We start from the raw sequence: 22,212 nt of genomic DNA, 5'->3' as shown, positions 1-22,212 counted from the left end.
GAGAAGCAGATAGGCTAACTGCAGATATTCATCTCTTCCTCTAAATCTAATCCCCCAGTCTCATCCTAGGCTCTGTAGCAGACCACCTGCTGTGGCCTCTCCTCACTCTCTGTCCTCATTGCGAAGGGACTAAGCAGATCCTGGTGGAAGACCTTGCCTCGCTCCCTCCAGTGGACCCACTCACTGCCCTCCTCTCCTAGCCCACTCCCACTTCTAAGTGTCAGCTCCCAACACTTAGAAATACATTTACCTAGAACCCCCAGTAGCCACACCTATCAGGATCTCAGAAGAACTTTCTACCAGGAAACACACAGATACCATACTCTCCACACCCTTCTAAGAACCAAAGAGGGTGGCAGAACCCAAGAAACAAAACAACCACACAGCAAAGGCAAGAACACACATCAACACCTAGAATTATAATTTCCTCAAACCCAGATGCAAATGTCAGTGTAAAAACACAATCAATAACAGCCAGGACAGGATGTCACCTCCAGAGTCCAGCAACCCACCACAGCAGGCCTTGAGTATTGCAACATTGCTAAATCATGGGAAAAAGACCTTAAAATGGCCTTTATGAATATTATAGAGGTCCTTAAGGAAGAAAGCAATAAGTCTCTCTTTAAAAATCTATGAAAATATGAACAATGAATGGAAATGAGTAAAATAGTTCAAGACCTGAAAGTGGAAATAGAATCAAGAAAGAAAACCCAAATAAGAAAAATATGGAAATGAAAAATTTAGGAACTTGAAAAGGAACCTCAGAGGCAAGCCTCACCAACAGAATAAAAGAGATAGAAAAAAAGTGAAATCTCAAGTATTGAAGACAAGGTAGGGGAAATAGGTGCCTCGGTTAAAAAAAAAAAGGCACAAAATATCCAGGAAATCTGGAACACTGTGACAAGACCAATGAAAGAATAATAAGAAATAGAGGAAAAAGAAGAAACCCAAGTCAAAGGCACAGAAAATGTTTTCAACAAAATCATAGAAGAATAATTCTCTAACCTAAAGAAGAAGGTGCCTATCAAGGTACAAGAAGCATACAGAACACCAAGTAGACTGGACCAGAAAAGAAATTCTTCACAACACATAATAATCAAAACACTAAACATACAGAACAAAGAAAAATAATAAAAGCTACAAGAGAAAAAGATCACATGAAAGAATATAACTGCTTCTCAGTACCTCATTAAGTTTTCTCCAAAACTGACCACATACTCAGACACAAAGCAAGTCTCAACAGAAAACTGAAATAACATTCTGCACCCTGCCTGACACCATGGAATAAACAATAACAGAAACCTTACAAACTCACAAAAACTTAATAACTCACTATAAAACAAACTGACAAACAAAAACTACATAATCATCTTGTTAGCTGCAGAAAAGAAGCCTTTGACAAAAATCCAGTATAATACCCCTTCATAATAAAAAGTCCCGGAGAGAGACTAAGGATACAAGAGACATAGCTGAATAAAACAAAGACAGCAAGCCCATAGCCAACATCAACTTAAACAGAGAGAAACTCAAAGGAATTCTACTAAAATCAGGAACAAGACAAGGCTGTCCATTACTTCCATATCTATTCAGTATAGTACTTGACATTCTAAATAGAGCAATAAGACAACTGAAGGAGATGAAGAGGATACAAAATGAAAAGGAAGAAGTCAAGGTATCTTTACTTGCAGATGATACAATAGTATATACAAGTAACCCTAAAACTCTACTGGGAAACTTCTACAGCCCATAAACACTTACAGCAAAGTAATTGGATACAAAATTAACTCACAAAAAAACAGTAGCCCTCCTATATACAAATAACAAATGGACTGAGAGAGAAATCAGGGAAACAACACCTTTCACAATAGGCTCAAATAATATAAAACATTTTGGGGTAACTCTAACCAAGCAAGTGAAAGACTTGTATGATAAAAACTTTAAGAAACTGAAGATGTCAAAAGATCTCCCATGCTTATGGATCAGCAGGATTAATGTAGTAAAACTGGTCATCCTACCAAAAGCAATCTACACATTCAATGCAATCCCCATCAAAATTCCAATACAATTCTTCACAAATCTTGGAAGAACAATCTTCAAATTCATATAAAAAAAAAACAAACAGCCCAGGATAGATAAAACAATCCTGAGTAATAAAGGAACTGTTGGGCGTATCACCATCCCTGATTTCAAGTTGTACTATGGAGCTATGGTAATAAAAACAGTATGGTATTAGCACAAAAACAAACACGTTGATTACTGGAATCGAATTGAATATCCAGACAAAATCACATACCTATGGACATTTGATTTTTTTATAAAGAACCCAGAAATACACAGTTGGAAAGTGTCTTCAACAAATGGTACTAGTCAAACTGGATGTCTGCATGTAGAGAAATCCAAATAGATCCATACTTATTACCCTACACAAAACTCGACTCCAAATGTGCCAAAGACCTCAACATAAAACCAGATACAGTGAAGAGAAAGTGAGGAATAGCCTTGAACCGATTGGCACAGGAAAAGACTTTCTGGATAAAACACCATTAACACAGGCACTAAGATCAATAGTTAATAAATGGAATCTAATAAAACTGAAAAGCATGGGAAAGAACATCATCATTCAGACAAAAATCTTCAGAAAAGATTTTTACCAACTACACATCCAATACAGGGCTAATATCCAAAATATGTAAAGAACACAAAAAAACTAGATATCAATAAAATAAATGCCCCAATTTAAAAAGGAGGGAAACATCTACACAAAATTCTCAAAAGAGGAAACGCAAATGGCTGGGAAACACTTTAAAGTGTTCATCCTCCTTAGCCATTTCATCTTACAGCTGTCAGAATGGCTAAGATCAAATTTTAGAAGTGGCAGCTCACACTGGTGAGGATGTGGGCTAAGGAGAACACCCGCCGGGGGGAGTGCAAACTTGCACAGCCGCTATGGAAACCCATGTCGCAGTTTCTCGGGAAGCCGCGACTCAGTCTACCTTGGCCATAGACATGATCCAAGCTCGTATGAACTCATACAGACTGAGGCAGCACACACAGGGCCTGTGCGGGGCTGCCCCAGCGCCTCTGAGGATATATTATGGCTTCTAGTTTAGTGTTCCTGTGGGATTCCTGAGTGTATTGATAAGTGGGTCTCTGATTCTTGTACCTTCTCTTGGGCTGTCTTCCTTATGTTACTTCGTCTCACTTTGATGTGTTGTTTTTTGTTTTATTTTCTTATTATCCCTTAGAAGCGTATTTGTTTTCTAATGAGAGACAGAAAGGAAATGGATCCGGATGGGAAGAGGGGTGGGGAAACAGCTGAATGAAACAGAGGAAGGGGAAACTCTAATCAGGATACAGTGTGTGAGAAAAGGGGGAAGATAGCTAGATGGACAGACGGACGGATGGACGGACAGACAGACAGGCAGATAGACAGAACTCAAAGCAGGGACCTGGAGGCAGGAACTGAAACACAGATCATGAGGAATACACTTGCTGGCTTGCTCCCTGGCTCGCTTCCAGCTATCTGTCTCTCACCATGCAGGAATACCTGCTCAGGGTTGTCAATGCCCATGGCTGGCTGGACCCTCCTATATCAATCATTAATCATTAACTCATCTACAGGCCAATTTGAGGCATTTTCTCAGTTGAGATTCCATCTTCCCAGATGACTCTAGCTGTGTCAACTTGCCAACACTCACATTTAGGCTGTGTCTTTAATTAATTGATCCTCTAGAAACACCCTCATAGACATCCAAAGGTGTATCTAAATCTTCTAGATGATTCTAAGCCCAGTAAGTTGACAGTAAAGATTAAATATCGCATTTACTGTTTAAAGGGCATTTTATAAATTATACAATGTCATGGGAATGTATTTGAAATACAGACAGATAAGATATTTATAGACAGAGATAGAAGAGATATTTATAGACAGAGATAGACAAATATATAGGACTTAGTCTCAGAGAGGTAATCTGCCATGCCCAGAATTACACAAAATTATTTTTATGCATATGAGTGCTCTGTTTCCATGCACGCCAGAAGAGGGAATCATATTATATTACAGATGGTTGTGAGCCACCATGTGGCTACTGGAAGTTGAACTCAGGACCTCTGGAAGAGCAGCCAGTGTTCTTAACCACTGAGCCATCCCTCCAGCCCCATGCCCAGAATTTCACAACAAATTAGCGGGCCCAGTAGAGATCTGGATTCTCCAAGAGTGTGCAGAATACCCACTAATGCACACAATCCGTTCTCATTGCTAAAGGGCTCTAACAGGCACCCGAGGGCATCTTCATGGTACAACTTCTTGCCGCGACCACGCAAGCCCTTACCCCCCTTAGTCAGCCTACCCCACTTGGGCCAGGTATCCCCAACGATGCTGCCAAGTGTCAGCGCCCCCACTCTTCACTGAACTCAAAGCAGCGACAGAGCTTCGTGCTTTAAAACAGATCTGCACTTGAACCTTAATATATATCATAGATAATAAACATAATATATATTAAAGATAATATTGAATTCACGAGGAGGGAGGGATGCCCTTGCCATATGCAGCCAGAGGCTTAATTATGTTCCTAACAAGAGAAGCTAATTCAGCTTCCTAAGCAGAGAAGGCATTTCTTGCAAGGCTATCAGGTAGCTCGCAAAATCCACAGGAACCTGAGAGCCAGCCAAGGATACTGAGTGCTGGGATCTCTCTCAAGGTCACGCCGGAAAACCCAGGCCCGTGGCACCAGCCTTAGCACTGCTGCCTCCTTTACCTCACCGATTCTAAGGCACTCCGGCTGCTCTACATGGACATCCCAGCATGCATTGCGATGGGTGGCGGGGGCACAGCCTCACAGAGACCCCAACTCTAGAGAGTTCGGATGCTGAAGACACTGAGCAGCCTCAGAGTAAACCTAGTCTACCTGCGTGCAGCCTCCTCTCTCACAGTCTCTCCAACACGATTCCGAGAGCGAGTCTTCCTCATTCCATTCCCAGTCTACTCCAGTTTCCTGAAAACCTTTTCAGAAAGTGTCTGTGTAAATGCAAGCATTTAAACTGATTCCCCAAGTGATAAGACCTGGAATCCCCTAGGAGACCAGGTTCTCGGCCTGCCTGTGAGAGACCAGCTAGCGTCAGTGTATTGCGGCAGGAAGGCTTACTGTGAGTGTAGGTAGCACCACCCTATCGCTGCTTCCTGTCACCAGAAAAGGGAGACCAGCTGCCACAAGCTCTTGCTGCCATCACCCCCCTCAACATAATAAACTGTACCCCGGACCTGTGACCCAAAATGAAGCCCCCCTCCCCCAAGCTGCCCTTTGTTAGAGCAACAAGAGAAGGGATTGACACGCTGGGGTGGGCCATTTGTTTTAGAAGGGGAAGCAACACACAATGGTACCCTCCATATTATTCGGAACTCCTCGCAGACTAATGACCTATGTTAAGACCTATGTTCTCCAACTTAAGTTGTTTCTCTTCTCATCCAAAGTCACTCGGAAGCTGCACTTTCCTCAAAGTCCTTTCAGAACTGGAGAGCTACAGTCCACGGAACCCTAGAAAGCCAGAACAAAAAGACTAAAAGGAAGCCTTTCTTTGGCACTGCCCAGCACTAGGCTGTCTGCCATACTCTTCAGCACTGATGATATGGTCTTATGCATTTATTGGCAGGCCCGAGCTGCACCTGCAGGACAGCCAGAAACTCACATTCCAGAACCAACAGCCAGCACTTATCAGAAAAGCCAAACTCCAGAAGCCCACCTGTGTTTTTATCTCCCAACAACATTGAATGTTTTTGTTAAAGCAGAAGAGCAAAGGTGGAAATGAGGCCACTAGTGAAATCATCAGCTTATTTAATTAACAGAAAAGATGTCACAGCTGATTCTCCATGAAACCTGTAAAGACAACTAAAGCCCACACAAGTCCCTGTCTCTGAGTTAGCTAACTCTTATTTCAGACACTCCACCATTGAGCTACATCTCAATCCCTGTCCCTGAGCTGATCAATTCTGGACATACTTGTCTGACAATATCTTGAACAATACTAAAAACAGCAAAAATTACTTAGCTGTTTTCTCTGGCTAATACTCATTCCACAGGCAAGACTGTGAACCAACTATCCATGTATGTATCATGACTTAGAGCTGACACACCAAATTCCACATCTGGACTCTTCCCTGGCTGACCAGCCCACAACTCTTCTGACACGTGCATATTCTGGGCAATCCGAAGCCTTGGCTTGTAAAATCCAACTTCAAACAGCCCAGCCAGAGCCCTGGAACCCTAAAAGTATACCCCTGTTCTCTCACCCTTTCTGAGATCTCCTGGCCAGGAACCATTTCTCCTCCTGAAGTAGATGGAAGAGACTAGGCTTTATGAGCCGGCTCAACAGGCTCTCAGAGAAGTCAACTACAGTGTTCAAGACAGGTGGCTACAGAAACACTGTTAGTGCCTCTTGTCCCATGCAGCTGGTATACAAGTTTAGTTCTATCTGCCTTAAACTTCAGAAGGTGTGTTTTTGGTTTTGGTGCTAGTGGCTAATACACATTAGTATGTATAGCAGAATTTGATGTAAGACTCCCTTGCGTTGGTTTAGCAGAGAGGTTACCTCTAAGCTTTGGTAACGACCTGTTGCTATCAAACCCTGTCTGATCATTGGAGAACACAGCCAAATGGGCAAAGGTCACTGCCTGGATTCAGATTCTACCCAGAGAGTGACTGCAGGGCTCTTCCCCATGCACAGTCACAGAAGAGAAAATCAAAGCTGTTGCTGATGTGCCTGAATCCAGGTGTCTCAACAAGGGCTAAGTATGTATGTAGTGACACAGCAAAGCAAGAGACCAGACCTTCTTGGAGGCTTCCTGGATGATGAGTTATTTTTAATATATAATATCTTCCCTGAATTACATTTATCATTTCAGTTGTAATATGCACATATACCTTTTGTTCTTTGTTATAATCTGGAGAGACAATTTATTCCCATTGCTACAAATGAGAGGGCTGATTCCATCATTTCCTGAGCAACCATTTCCTGTCATTGAAAATGACAGGTCGGAGGGGGAACAGAGCTACACAGAAAATTCTCAATAGAGGAATATTGAATGGCAGAGAAACACTTAAAGAAATTCTCAACCTCATTAGCCATTACGAAAATGCAAATCAAAACGACCCTGAGATTTCACCTTACACCCATCAGAATGGCCAATATAAAAAACTCAAGGACAACACATGCTGGAGTGGTTGTGGAGAAAGGGGAACCCTCCTCCATTGCTGGTAGGAATGTAAACTGGTACAACCACTTTGGAAGTCAATCTGGCGCTTACTCAGACAATTAGGAATAACGCTTCCTCAAGACCCAGCTATACCACTGCTAGGTATATACCCAAAATTTGCTCAAGTACACAACAAGGACATTTGCTCAACCATGTTTGTAGCAGCTTTATTTGTAATAGCCAGAACCTGGAAACAACACAGATGTCCGTCATCGGAGGAATGGATACAGAAATTGTGGTATTTTTATACAATGGAATACTACTCAGCAATCAAAAATGAGGAAATCATGAAATTTGCAGGCAAATGGTGGGATCTAGAAAAGATCATTCTGAGTGAAGTATCCCAGAAGGAGAAAGACAAACATGGTATATACTCACTTACATAGACCTACAAGATATAATAAACACAATGAAGTCTATACACCTAAAGGAGATAAACAAGAAAGCAAACACGAGGTAAGATGATCAATCCTCACTTAGAAAGACAAATGAGATGTGCATTGGACATATGACAGGAGTCTACCGCAGAAGGCATCTGAAAGACCCTACCAAGCAGCATTTCAAAACAGATAGGGGAGTTAGTATGACAGGGAAAGGATAGGAGCCCCACAAGGACCAAATATATCTGGGCACAGGGGTTTTTTCTGAAACTGTTTCTCCAACCAAGGACCATGTATGGATATAACCTAGAACCTTTACTCGGACGAAGCTCGTGGTAGCTCAATAACCAATTGGTTTCCCATAGTAAGGGGAACAGGGACTATCTCTGACAGGAACTCAATGGCAGGCTCTTTGACTCCCCACCCCCCAAGGGAGGAGCAGTTCTGCTAGGCCACAGAGGAGGACTGATAAAACAGATTCCTGATAAAACAGGGCCAGACGAAAGGAGAGGAGGTCCTCCCCATTCTGTGGACTTGGAAAGGGGCAGGGAGAAGCTGAGGGAGGGAGGGTGGGATTGGGAGGGAATAAGGGAGTGGGATACAGCTGGGATACAGAGTTAATAGAATGTAACTAATAATAACAAACAATAAAAAAATATAAATAAAAAAAAAAAGAAAATGACAAGTCGGAGATGCAAAAGTGAACCTTGTGCTGTCTTCGTTATTTTTGTCTGACTCTTTAAGGTGAAGTATAAAATCCCCAAAGTTTTTTTCAGTTCCAGACTTAGAGGGAATTGATCAGGCAAGAGTAAGAAAACAACTTATTTAATTTAGATTTCATGCCCAAAATAAGCCACTGTCGGCCCCAGGGAGGTGTCCACCATTTTGCTAACCAAGGAGGTTGTGGAACAGGACAATAGGAAGAATACCATAGTAGGACCAGAGCATGGAGGCTCTTTCTAATGCCGTATCATCTGACTGGGAAGTGGACAAGCCAGTTGTATCCTCGTCTACAAACCAGGGGACACCTGCCACATAGACCCCATGAGAGTCTGTATGTTAAAGAGCCTCACACATTATAGACATACAAGAATATACCATCAGTAATTTTGAAGAGTAAGAACCACCTCAACCCCCCTCCTTGTGTGCATCCATGTGTGTGTGTGTGTGTGTGTGTTGTGTGTGTGTGTGTGTGTGTTGTGTTATGGGGTACTGGATCTAGAGCCTAAAGCATGCTATGTAATCGCTCTACCATTCAGCTATATATCCAGCCTTTTTTTGTGAAAGTCTTTTTTTTTTTTGAGAGAGTAACCCAGATTTCCCTCAAACTTTTGATCCTCCTGCCTCAGCCTCCCAAGTAGATGAGATTACAGTTGAGCATCACCACACCCAGCTATCCAGACAATGCTTCTCTAGTATGCATGAAAACTAGGATTCAAGGTCCAGCACCAAATGAAACCATGCATGGTGGTACATGCCCATAGCCCCAGTACTCAGAAAGGAGGATCAGGAGTTTAAAGCCATCTTTGGCTAGCCTAAAGCCAATGTTGAGGCCAGGCTGGGATACAAGGCATTGTAAAACATCGAGAAGAAAAGAGAGAGAGAGGAAAGAAGACCACTGAATTACAATGTACACAAATGGAGCTTACAATGCTCATCTGAAATTAAAATGTCATCATCAAAATAACTCCAGAGGGTTCTGGAAATCTCTAATAGCACAGCAGGAAGGACTCAAAATATTGTTCTGAATTAAAGCACCTGTTTCACAGACACATAAATTAGGAGATTCCCCCCCCATGGGTACCTAATAATTAGTGGCAATGTGTCAGCATTAAATCTAGGTTTCACGCACAGTGAAATAATAAGGGCTCATTCCAAATTATGGTCAGCCACAAAACATCTTTGAATGAACCAGCCTATACAGGCCCAAAGAGCCTCACAGCTCAGCTCATCCACATGCAGAGAATCCTCAACAGCATGTGATGGTTTGGGCTCCGATTCTTCAGGGCATCAGAAAACATGGCATGACTCTTGATAGCTAACCAACCTTGGAGGTTAGTCCTCAACCACTCTGAAAAAAGTATGTCAGTTTCCCATGATTTCTCACAACAGAAGAAGGGGCCCTGAATCTCAAATGGCTTCATGGAACAGAGCCATCATGGAACAGAGCCATCTCGCAGCCTTCCTTAGAGTAAATGAAAAGAGGAACGTCTACTTTAAGCCATTTTGTTCTAACCACTGTAAAAATGAAGTTAGGGCAATGAAAGGATCATTTTTAAATAGCCACTGTAGTTACCATTTCTTATCCTTGGTTTGAGGTACAGTTTAGGGGACCTATAAATGAGAATAAACTACATGGAACCTGCTGGGCATGACGGCACACACCTTTAATCCCAGCTCTCAGGAGGCAGAAGCAAACAGATCTCTGTGAGTTCAAAGCCACCTAGTCCACATGGTGAGTTCCAGGCCACCATGGTTACATAATGAGACCTGTTCAAATAACATAAAAGAACAACATGGAACCCCAAACATACTTTGTTTGTTTGTTTGTTTGTTTGGGCATGCCACAAGATACACATGGAGGTCATAAGAGTTTCTTCTCTCCTTCCACCACGTGGGTCCTGGGGATTAAACTCAGCTTGGGCTTGAATCATCTCACTAGCCCCAAGCCTTCATTTGTAACCTTCACTGACAAGAAAGTAGCAACAGTTCTAACTACCACCTCATAGTAGTAACCAAAACTACAGCTGGACTTTCACAGTGGCGATTCTTATTAATGCACCACCAATGAGAAATACGGAATTAATACAATTCCGTTTACTAATTGTCTTAGTACCTTCCCATGACCAGATTTGAGGCCATTTTTAGAACCATGTCTGATTTTGGGAGAAATTCCAAAAACATTGTTAAAACAAAAAGGAATAAACAGTAGAAAAATAAGAATATACTTTAAACATGGAAAATGTTAGTCTTCTGTGAAGAAAAAAAAAAAAAAAAACCTACTACACAAAGGCACATGCTTGCCCCCAATGACAACTACAAGTATTTAAAACCTGTTTTCCAGCATTTTTATTGTACTGGGCATGTGAGCACTCCTCCAATACAAGAAGACTATTTAACGAATAGAGTTCTGGGTTTCCATGAAAAGCTGAGCTTGAAGGAACTGGGGCGAGCTGACCCTTCTTTGTTCAAGCTCATGAACGACCTGAAGCAATCACAGCAACAATCGGAGGAGGGCACACAAAGGAACTGCCTCTTTCAAAGGAACTCTCACGTGTCCCAGGCTGGTGTGGACACAACTGAAAATGAGGACAGCCAGCCTCACAAAGGGCTGGGGGGGGGGGGGCAATCTTGCCCCAGCCTCCACACGGCCACAAAAGCCTATGAACGAACAGGCCCTAGAGATGGAAGGATAAGTGAGAAGGCCCCTGTCCTCACCTGTCTCCCGAGGGGACAAATGACAAATGCTAAGCAGCCAGTCCATACGCTAAGCAGACTGCCCCCAACGGGCTTGGCTAGGTCACCACACTCTGGAGAGCAGGGACTAGTCACTGAGTTAGCCAGTGAAAAGTGTCTCTTGAGGGTGTGACTGCTGAGCTGAGAGCCAAAGAAGGCCACAGCCAAGCACTAGACCAGAGGAAGAAAGACCCAGGGCAGATGGTGCCCAGTATGTGAAGGGAGGTGAAGCCAGGAAGTGCCAAACCTGGGAAGCTGAGCCCAGATCTGCAGAACACTGCCTTGGCAGGGGTACTGGAGCATACCTAAAATCCTGGGGCTCAGAGGCAGGAGGATACAGAGAACAAGGCCAGCCTCAGTTACATATAAAGTTCAAGGCCAGCCTCGGCTCTGTGAGACCCTATCTTGAAAAAACAACAGCAAAAGGCCCCACTGGCTTCTCTACTGAAACAAGGCCTCATCCCTATGTTAGCCCCTGGCATAGTCTAACGTTCAGGAAGCAAGGGAGGGGAGGCTAGGCAACAAAGGAAGGAAGGAAAAGGAGGGAAGGATGAAATAAAGAGAAGGTGGGAGAGCCAGCCCTAGTATCAATAAATTATCCCCTCAACACACACACACACACACACACACAGAGTTTCAAAAGGGCAGAGAGTTGTACGGCTCAGAGGAAGAGCCAGGTGTGCCTGAAAGGTGCTTCCAGTTTGTTTCTTTCTGTACACATTATTTTTATTTCTTAATATAATGAATTTGGTGCAGGTTATGATGGTAGGTGTGTGTATATATATATATATATATATATATATATATATATATATACACATGTGTATATATATATATATATATATATACACACACACACATACATGTGTGGGTACATGCATGTGCAGGGGGTGCCTGTAGAAGCCAAAGAGGATGTCAGATCCCCTAAAGCTGGTGTTACTGGAAGCTGTGAGCCCCCTCCCTAATGTGGGTGCTGGGACCTGAAGTTAAGTCCTCTGCAAGAAACACTAAGCCATCTCTCAGCCATTGGTTGTCATTTTCATTTGTTTTGTTTTTCTTTTTTAATTAATTTATTTATTTATTCACTTTACATCCCACTTGTAGTCCCCTCCCTCTCCTCTACCTTGTCCCAAACTCCCTCTTTCTTCCCCCTGCCCCATAACCTACCCCAGCTCATCAAGTCACATCAGGACTGAGGGTGTCCTCTTCTCCTGTGACCTGGCAAGGCAGCCCCTCCAGGGGGAAGATCTGATTTTAATTCTGGACTAGAAACATAATGTATAACTCTAGATGTATATAGAACTTAAAGCAAATCATAAACCATCAAGATTATCATCTTTCATCATCATCATCATTATTATTATTATCATTATTTACTTCTATTTTATTTATTAATCTATTTGTTTATGGGGGCGTTGTTATTTGAGACAGTGTTTCTCAGTGTAGCCCTGGTTATCCTAGAACTTTGCTCTGTAGACCAGGATGGCCTCAAAGTCAGAGATCCACTTGCCTCTACCTCCGAAGTGCTGGGATTAAAGGTGGGCTCCACCACCGCCTGGCTGGGAACATTTACTTCTGAAGTATACCCTTTGCTTGCTTACATGGGCTTCACCTCGTATAGGGCAGTGTCACGTGATCGGTACATACCAGGAGTATCATAGGCCTTTTCCAGGTTGTCAATCCAATGATTCCGGAGAGTATTACCTGTGAGGAGAAATACATCATCAGCCCAGGAGATGCTGGCTAAACATTTCCCATTCTTGCTGATTATATAAGCCATGAAAACCCACTCTGGACTATCTCACAGGCCTACAAAGCATATTTACTAGCTGTGTATGCTTTATTTGTGTTAGTAAAAAAAAAAAAAAAAATTGGTCTCTCTGACCAAGTTCCATATACCCAGTCTGTGAGAGTCAGTCTGTGACATACACAAGTACCTTTGTGAGACAGGTAAACTCCAATGTCGTAGACAAAACCCACGAGGCTATCTCCTAGCACACACTTGTAGCCTGGGTTCCACATGCCCATGGATCCCACACTCAAACACACACACTACACTCCTCCTTTCCAAGCACCCCTGTCCTTCCTCAGCCACCCGTCTTTATTGCAGTACTCATTCCTCTCGATTGCCCACCTCGCTGCCTGAGAACTCCACCCACCTACAAGCCCCTGCTTGTCACCTTCTGAAAAGCCTTCAGTGATCCCGTCACCCCACATGTCTGCCTTGTATGTACCTTCTCTTTTCTCTTAAAAACTCACTATTATGAGGCTGGAAATATATCTCAGCAATTAAGAGCACTTGCTGTTCTTGCAGAGTTCAGTTCCCTAAACCTATGTCAGGCAATGTGGCACCCACATGCACACACACACACACACACACACACACACACACAGTCCTTAACCTCAATGGTCATCCTTTAAGAGGTCCTTCTCTGCACCTCTCCTGTGAACTCCTCTCCTGTCTTTGAATCTTTGGCTCCTAGCATAGGGCCTGCCGTGTGATTATCAAGAAATGGCTGTCCCTGAGCATTTACTCCACAGAGCGGAACTACAGAGAGAAATCTTTTTTTGTGTGTGTGGCACAACAATGCTTCAATTAAAAAGAAAAAAAAAACACTAAAATTCTTTGTAAAGAGGAACCAGAATGTTGCCAAAACACAGGCTGGAAACCCCCACAGCTTTTTGGATAACACAATTCACTAAGCCACTGGAAGGAAGAATCAGAGTAATTGTTCAGTCGGGACACCCTAAGGCCTCTCGAGTATGCTTCCCCTGTACAACACGGTGCGTCCACCAAGGGCAGCTGGGAGGAGTCTCCTTCATGGAGCATCTCCCTGCCCAAATCCTTCCCATGCACACATCCACAGTCATGGCTTATTAGCCCACGTCAGGTGAGGGTGTTCAGATTAACACACAGGTCCACCTGTAATACCGCAGCTCATCAGCTGAGAATGAATAGGCCCATAGCATCACCGTATCCGAGGACAAAATGCACTCATATAACTTGACCCGGAACCCCATAAGCACAGGAAGGTGACAGTTTCTTTCTATCCCATCTTTCTATCCTCCAAGTTTCATTAATTCCAAAAGGAGTCTGCTCCCCACAAAAGATGGATCCCACCATAATGCCAGGTTCCTCAGAAACCCCAATGTCCAGTGAGTATGTGAGCACACACCCATGCGCCCGTGTTCGCACAGGCAAGCATCTGCTGTGTGGGCACGCCTGTTCACGCATGCACACATAAAACATCTGCTTGTGTGTCCTTGTGTGTGTGTCTCCGCCTCCTGACCCTGCAGGGACTGGACTTTACTGAGGACATGCAAACCTTCTGTGTGTGAAAACATAACTTGAAAATTTCCTTGCCCTGGAAGGAAACACAAACTGCCCACTTCGGTAGAAAATAACTATAATTTGAATTATTCATTGATGGTTGTTTCTTGTGCCGCTGTCTTATAATGCCCTGTGGTTCGGCTCTCGAGAACATTCTCTTTTTTTCCATTAAAACAGTATTATTAAGAGGAAGTGTCCAGCTCAAGACATTAAAGCCTATTAAGAATGATGTGTCTAAGCTACACTTTCTATTTCCGTAGCAGCCTCAACGTCACACCTCCTCCGTGTTCACGGATTAGTACATTAAATGGATTTTGTGTAAGTATATAGCTCTTCCTAAAATCATATGGCTATATGCAAATGGCATGTGTGTATGTGTATATGTGTACACACGTGTGTGTCCACACCTATTCATAAGAATGTGATTTCCACAAAATCTTCATGACAGATCTGCTTCTTTCTGATCTCAGTAAGTACTGCATTGAAATCTTGTCAAGCCCGCTGAAATAGCTGTAATTCATTTCAGAGTGATGGCTGTATAATCTTCCATTTCGTGGCAGTGCCTAATGTACTCAGTCATTTCCATATTCATGGGCACTCACCTCTAGTTCCAGCTTTTTACTCTTGTAAACAATACAACCATAAACATTCATATCTTTAAAGACAGGTGCATTTATTCCTGCTGGACAAAGTCACAGAGAAGGAGTGTCTAAGTAGAATGTAATTTATATTTTTAATTCTAATAGATCCTCATAGGTGGATGTCTTTCTAATGAAAGCCTTCTGAGACAAAAAAAAGAACCATGCATGCTGCCTTTCGTCTTTTGGAGGTGGTATTTTGTTCACATATTAGCAACTTCAGAAAATGTAATTGAAAAATATGAATAAAACACACGATACATGAGAAATATCAATAGCCTCACAATATATTTGGCAAAAGATTTGTTGAAGAGAAAAACAAACCTTATAGAACAATAATGAATAAAGACCAAAATAAATCAAGACATGGCAAGGTTAGGGGTTAGAAGACACTCTGTTTAAACGCATCACTGCAAGTTAAATTCTGAAATAGATTCAGAGCACAGCCAGCAAGTGCTGGAAAGTAAGTTTAGCCAGGCCTGGCAGAGCTGGTTAACATTCCCAACACTTAGGAGGCTGAGGCCAGAGCATCACAAGTGCAAGGCCCCCCTATCCTACAGAGTAGCTTCAAGGCCAGCTGAACAAGGCAGTGAAATTTTATTTCAAAATAAATACTAAAAAGGCCGGGGACACACCTTCAATCCACACTACTAGGAGAGAAATAAAACTGCATCCCAGTTCTGGCTGGTAGTTGCATCTGTAATTCCTCAGTCCAGAGCCTGCAAACCCACACCCTGTTGAGTTTCAACCAGTGGCCCTGTTCTTTTCAAATCCAGTGAATCCCAAGGCATTTTGGTAACACCGTGAGTGGGGAGGGGAGAAGGGCAAACAGGGGAAGGAGAAACGGAGGGTTAGAAGGCTCTGGAATGGCAGGAGGAAATGAGGCTCTCTCTGAGATTGGATCCTTAGAAAGCTCAAGACTCAAGGTGCAACAGGTGCTTTTGTCATCGCATGAGCGGTGGGAGGCAAGAAGCAAGACGCAGAGTACTCTAGGCTTCGCCTCCCTCTGTGCAGCAGTGGCTGGGCTCTGTCAAGAGCAAGTCCAGGAAGGCCTTTCATGGCTTCCATTACACCGCAGTACTAACTACTGACTAAACTGTCTATGCCACGAAGCCCTGTGCCTGAAAAACTTCACTCAAGTACCAATGGCAAGAGTCAATGAATGAGTGAATGAATGGATAGCTGAATACCAGAAATAGGAGACGAGCTTGCTTAAGGATGACTCCATAAGCTGAACACAGTTCCACCCCTGTGCTTCCTGAAAGAGTACAGCAGCAGAGAAGGACAAGGCCATCAGCATTCTTCCTTCCAGCACAAGATGCAACGTGCCCTAAATGTGCAAGTCACAACCTACTGTCGTCCCCAAACCATCTCCAGATTATTATAATCAGAGTCACTTTCACTTCTGTTTCACTCCTTGTATATCATCCCTGCTCTTAGGAACAAAACAAATCTTTCCTCTTCCTGATAATGTGAAGGAAGTTTCTGAGGTCCGACGGGTCAGAGGCAGCCCACCATGTGTGGCTATTGCCTTTAATTTTCCAGCTTAGAAACCAATCATTAAAATCAAGAGCTTATAAGTCTACTGCCCTATTTTCGTTGGCTAATCCACAAACATGTCTTCAGGCAAAACTGTGCTGGCTCATTTGCCAAAGCCTTCTGTATCTAAACACAGATGCCTGAAAGCTACATTCCATATGCCCTGTTTATCTTGTAAATAGGCAGAAAATAATTTAGCAAACTTTTCAACAACCTATCTTTCCCTATAACTGAAAAAGTTTGGTGTGTGAGAGAGAAGGACAGAGAGAGACAGATTCTTCCCTTTTTATTAACTAAACACAAGCCTAAACTGAGAGCCAGGACAACACGACCTGAACACAGACATCAACACCCTTCCTCAGCCACTTACCAGCTATAGGCTGTGTTTAGAGATGGTTGGCTAATGTCTTATTAGCACTACAAGCTTTGGGCATAATAGTCATTAACCAAGGTTGGCAAGGGAAAAAACTGATCTTTGCATGTGCAAATAAGAAAAGAGCTAAATGCATTTTTTTTTTCTCAGAGAGGGTCCAGTGTAGCACAGGTGAACCTAAGGCTAAGCCAAGGATGATCTGGAAGTCCTGAGCTTCCAGCTCCCACCTCTCGAGTGGCTTGGGGACTGAACCCAGGGTCTCTGGAGTGTCAGGTTAGAGCTCTACCCAATGAGCTATACCTACAGCAGTCAAATAAGAAAATTTACATTGGGGGCCACTGAGATGGCTCAGCAGGTATAGGCACTTGCCACTAAATCTTACAAACTAAGATCTAGGACCCAGAGAGTAGGAAAAGAGAACTAATTCCAACAATTCTCTCCCCCCCCCCTGTGTGTGTGTGTGTGTGTGTGTGTGTGTGTGTGTGTGTGGTGTGTAATAAAATAAAGATTACATTAAATTAGTGCCTTCACATTGCTAAAATATTAATTCAAAAATGTAGGGAAGGTTACTTACAGGACTTAATTCATAATGTATTTTCAAGTAGACGAAGCCTCAAACACCTCTCCCAGAGGTGAACAGGAAAAATCATCCTTGAAATATGCTGTTTAACAGCATGTGTTTGCCCCTTGGACCTCATCTTGGATTAAACACAAAACAACGAGGTTCACAAAAACCAAATTAAGATTTGCCATCTTCCCTGATGTGGCAAACTTAAAATGCTCGTGGTCGGCCATTCACCATCTGTGAGGAGGAGATTCTTCCCCAGTGCCTACACATGGATTCCAAGTGGCATTAGACTTGTGCGCACTTCCTCTCAGTACAAGGCCAGACACAGATCAAACTGCTGAGTGGGCCAGGTGTCACTCAGAAGCAGAGCTCTTGCTTCTGGTCCTGAGTTCAGTCCCCAGATCTGCCAAAAGAAGGGAGGAGGGAGGAAGGAGCGAGGAAGAAACTCTAAGTGGACACACTCACAGTATGCTGTACAATGAAACAGCAGTTCACAACTGACGGGAACGAGCTATTGCTGAACTGGGTGAGTCTGGAAAGTAGCCAATTAAAAGAAGTCATTCAGTCATAAAAGACCATGTGTTATAGGATCCCATATGTATGTGTATGTATATGTATGAAATGTCCAGGGTAGACGTAACCTACAGAGCCAGAAAGTAGGGAAATTGGTTGTATCTGGACAGAGGGATGGAGACAGGGAGAGAAAGGAGATCTGGGGGCGATGTGAAAGAACTTCCCATTTTGGTGATGGCTGTGCAACAGTGAACTCACTGGAAACTACCAGACGGTGTTCTCGACTTGTCGGGCATGCAGGCTACAGCTCAATAAAGATGGGTTATTTGGGTTTTGGTTTTTTGGTTTGTTTGTTTGTTTGTTTGTTTTCATTTCTCCAGTCCCAAGTCACAAGTTTTCATCATTTTCCATAAAAACCTTCTCCCAGACACCAGAGTTTATTGTAATATGTCTTTAGGCCCCTTCTTTGAGAATACATACTGGAGTGTCTAATGGCTAAAGTTGCGTGTCTTTAATTTGCCTTAGAAAAAACCCGATTGGGGGGGGGGGGGACGTGGTGTCAGATATTCAGATGTCCTTAGTTCCCTGGTGATGGGTCAGCACACAGGGTCATTACATTCTCCTTTCCACATCTGTTAAAACTCTAATTGTTTTTCATAATAAAATGTTCAAAGTGGAAGGGGGTCTTAAGACTTCCTGGGCACTTCTATGAAATCTCTCAATCTCTCTCTCTTTCTGTGTATGTGTGTGAAATTTTTACACATGAAATTACAATGATGTAATTTTTTTCTTTCAGAATAACATGGGAATGTTAATCTGCCAAACAAACTGGGAGCAGAAAGGACCTAGTTCCTGCTTGACATTCCTTGCTCTTGTATCTGTCAGAACACACAGGACCAGTGGTAGAACCTAGGAGGGGGTACAGAAGAAACCACTGTTCCAGTGGCTGGAGAGGAGCTGCTGTTATGCGGTGTCAGCGTAAGTCTAACTTTTCTCATGATGTAGGATTTTTTAGGAGCTCTCTCATCTACACGAGTTTAAAACATGACACAAGACTCATAGGCAAACTTTGGGCAGAGTGCAGGGAATCTTATGATAGAAGGGGGAGATAGCTAGACCTGGAGGGGACAGGAGTCCCACAAGGAGAGCAACAGAACCAAAAAATCTGGGCACAGGGGTCTTATGTGAGACTGATACTCCAAACAAGGATCATGCATTGAGGTAACCTAGAAACCCTGCACAGTTGTAGCCCATGACAGCTCAATGTCCAAGAGGGTTCCCTAGTAATGGGTACAGGGACTGTCTCTAACATGAACTCAGGGCTGGCTCTTTGCTCACCTCCACCTGAGGGGGATCAGTCTTGTCAGGCCACAGAGGAAGACAATGCAGCCAGTCCTGATGAGACCTGATAGGCTAAGGTCAGATGGAAAGGGAGGAGGACCTCCCCTAGCAGTGGACGAGGGGAGGGGCATAGGCAGAGAAGAGAGAGGGAGGGTAGGATTGGGAGGGGATTGGAGAGGGGGCTACAGCTGGGATACAAAGTGAATAAGTTAATAAAGTTAATAAAAAGTTAATAATACAAAGTTAATAAAATAAAATTTTAAAGAAACATGATACAAGTATGGTGTATTTCTTCCTAAAACACAAGAGAATATATGCTTAAACCTTATTTCGTTGTTCTGAGGACATAGTTAATATTCATTGGTTCTGTTACCATTTTACAAGTTCTGAAAACAACCTTAGGAACAGAGCACACATACACAAAGAAAGACTAAACGACAGTCACAGATCTGAACACAGGCATAGGGTGGACCATGACATGGAAGAGAGCCCCTCAAATCCAAATCTTTGATCCCTTCTTCAGTCTGATGTGCCAAGCCCAGCCAGTGGCAAGCCCCCCATCCTGCACATTCTGGTTTGTGAGCTTTGTTTTCCATCTCACCAAACCTGGCTGTGGCTTCTTTGATAACTAAGTGCATTTACTTACCTCTGAAATAATTCACAATTGCAAACTGATTTCAGGTTTTGATTTTAGAGAAGAAAAACAAATACATACTCTGTGTGAGTGAGTGAGTGTGTGTGTGTGTGTGTGTGTGTGTGTGTGCGTGTGTGCGTGCGCGCGCGCACTTGTTATGTGTGTGGTTGTATGCACTTGTTAGTGAGGATCTCTACACGTGCATGGTGGCAGAGAATGACACTGGGTATACTCTCCACTCTATTTTTGAGACTGGATGTCTCGTCAGGTTGGCTAGGCTGACTGGGCAATAAACTGTGGGGATCCACTGTGTCCACCCTCTTCTAACCCCACCCCTGGCACTGAGATTCAGGCTCCCCTCTCCCTACACCTAGCTTTTAGGTGAGTTTCAGGGACCAAACCAAGGTCCCCATGTTAATACCACAGGCATTTTACTGACTGAACCATTTCCCAGCACCCCCACAAATCATTTTTAATAAATCTTGAGAGAACAATGGATTATGGTTTTACAAAGAGCAAATCCATAAAATACATTCAAGATTCTGGCCCGGGGTACTTAGAGGAAAGAAATGCAACGGCCATCTGGGTTATTAGCCTGGGGGCAGGGGGCGAATTATCATTCTGGCTCCCAATCTATTTTGAGTCCCCACAGTTCAAGGTACTCCAGAACAACCACACAGACAGTAGCAGAGTCCAGGGACAGAACTATAGGGTGGAATTCTGTCTACCTAATACGTAAGTCGTGGATGTCACTCACTGTAGCACAAAAGGACTGCGGTCCCAACAGAACCATTCAGCAAAGGTGTTTAAAAGAAGAGCAGATTGACAGTGGGTAATCGAAACTCTGGGTTAGGCCAGAGAAACCCTGAGTTCTTAATGTTCTCATTCAAACAGTCACTCTAGGTTCAGTAAGTTCTCCCACATCTTTGAAATTTGGTCTTGACTCTGGATATGTTCTAATCGGCAGAACACAAAATGTCCACTCACTGCAGGTCGTAGAAAAGGCCACAGACATTGCCCGGCTTTTATAGAAAGGTCCTTCGCTTTACTTACCCTCTCCAGTCACTGCACAAAGACCTGTTTCCAAGCCTCCAGGCCCCTGGCAAACCTCAAGGGGTTGGATGCCTCAAGAGTTGTGACACAGTTAGGAGGCAGGTGTGGGTAGCCGCCATCCAGTCTACGGATGCTTGCTGACTGGCAGCCGCTTCCGCCACACACACACCCCGAGGTCAGGCTTCGCTATGCCCCATTGGCTAAGGAGGCAGGACCAGGTGCCAGGGCAGGGCAGACGTCGAGAGCTAGCAACCCTACACTTCTGGAGTTCTGGGGCGTGCATCCGTAATGACAGGTTCCGTTCCGGGAACGTCCACTTGTGCAGAGAGAGCAGCCTTGGTGGCTCCGGGAACCCACCCAGAGTTTGAGCCCTCTCCTAACGACCAGGTACAAGCCATTAGCCACACGCAACCTCTTATTACCTCCGAGCTCCTCGGGGTTCAGTCATCCAACACCAGATACTCCCTCATGTAGGCTTGTGTCTCAATGAAGAATAGAAACAAGTCAACCTCTCCCCATTTCACCCTGTCCATTCCAGAAGGACCCTACGCTGTAAGGGTATTGTTGTGTCGGTGAGGAAAACGTATCAAAGGCCCCGTACTCCTGGAGTTTACTTTGCCAATGCAGTATTCAGGGGCCACAAAAAAACAAAACAAAACAAAACAAAAGTTGAGTTTGATACTGTGCTTAACGTTAACTTGACGGAAAGATCCAAGGGACTAACTACAACTGCCCAGGTGCAACCCAACGCCCCTTCTACTTGGCTGCCTCCCGACACTCCCGCCCCTCCCATCCCATCCACACTCGTCGCCAACACTCCAGGTTGACTTTAGGGTCTGCGCTCCCCAACTGAAGTCAAACAAAAACAGCGGAAGGGACCCTCCGGCAACCCTCCGCCCCGAGGGCGGGCCCCCCGCGGAGAGGCGCTCGCTACTCACCGAGGAGCCGGCCCAGAACGGGCAGGAGTTCTTCACCTGCGGCGAGCTGCTCAGCGACAGCGCCCCGAAGCTGAGCGCCACCATGCAGCAGCCCAGGATCAGCTGCAGCAGCCCGAGCGACAGCAGCGGGCGCGCCGGCAGCAGCGCGGAGCCGGGCGCGGCGGGGCGGCGGGACGCGAGCGCGGGCGGCGGGGCCAGC

General features: G+C 44.1%; 1 protein-coding gene across 1 annotated transcript in view; it reads right to left on the bottom strand.

The window, feature by feature from the left end:
• The window catches only part of Entrep1 (endosomal transmembrane epsin interactor 1), a 59,858-nt gene that overhangs the window by 37,101 nt on the left and 545 nt on the right, over positions 1 to 22,212 (bottom strand). The window contains exons 2-3 of the mRNA XM_055614176.1: positions 22,014 to 22,198; positions 12,733 to 12,789 (exon numbers count right to left, since the gene is read on the bottom strand). Of these exons, the coding sequence (XP_055470151.1) occupies positions 12,733 to 12,789; positions 22,014 to 22,198 (242 nt within the window). The remainder of the gene's footprint in view (positions 1 to 12,732; positions 12,790 to 22,013; positions 22,199 to 22,212) is intronic.

Source organism: Psammomys obesus, unplaced genomic scaffold (assembly GCF_907164565.1).
Source record: "Psammomys obesus unplaced genomic scaffold, mPsaObe1.curated_primary_1811, whole genome shotgun sequence".
NCBI lineage: Eukaryota > Metazoa > Chordata > Mammalia > Rodentia > Muridae > Psammomys > Psammomys obesus.
This window is presented reverse-complemented; position numbering and strand designations above follow the sequence as displayed.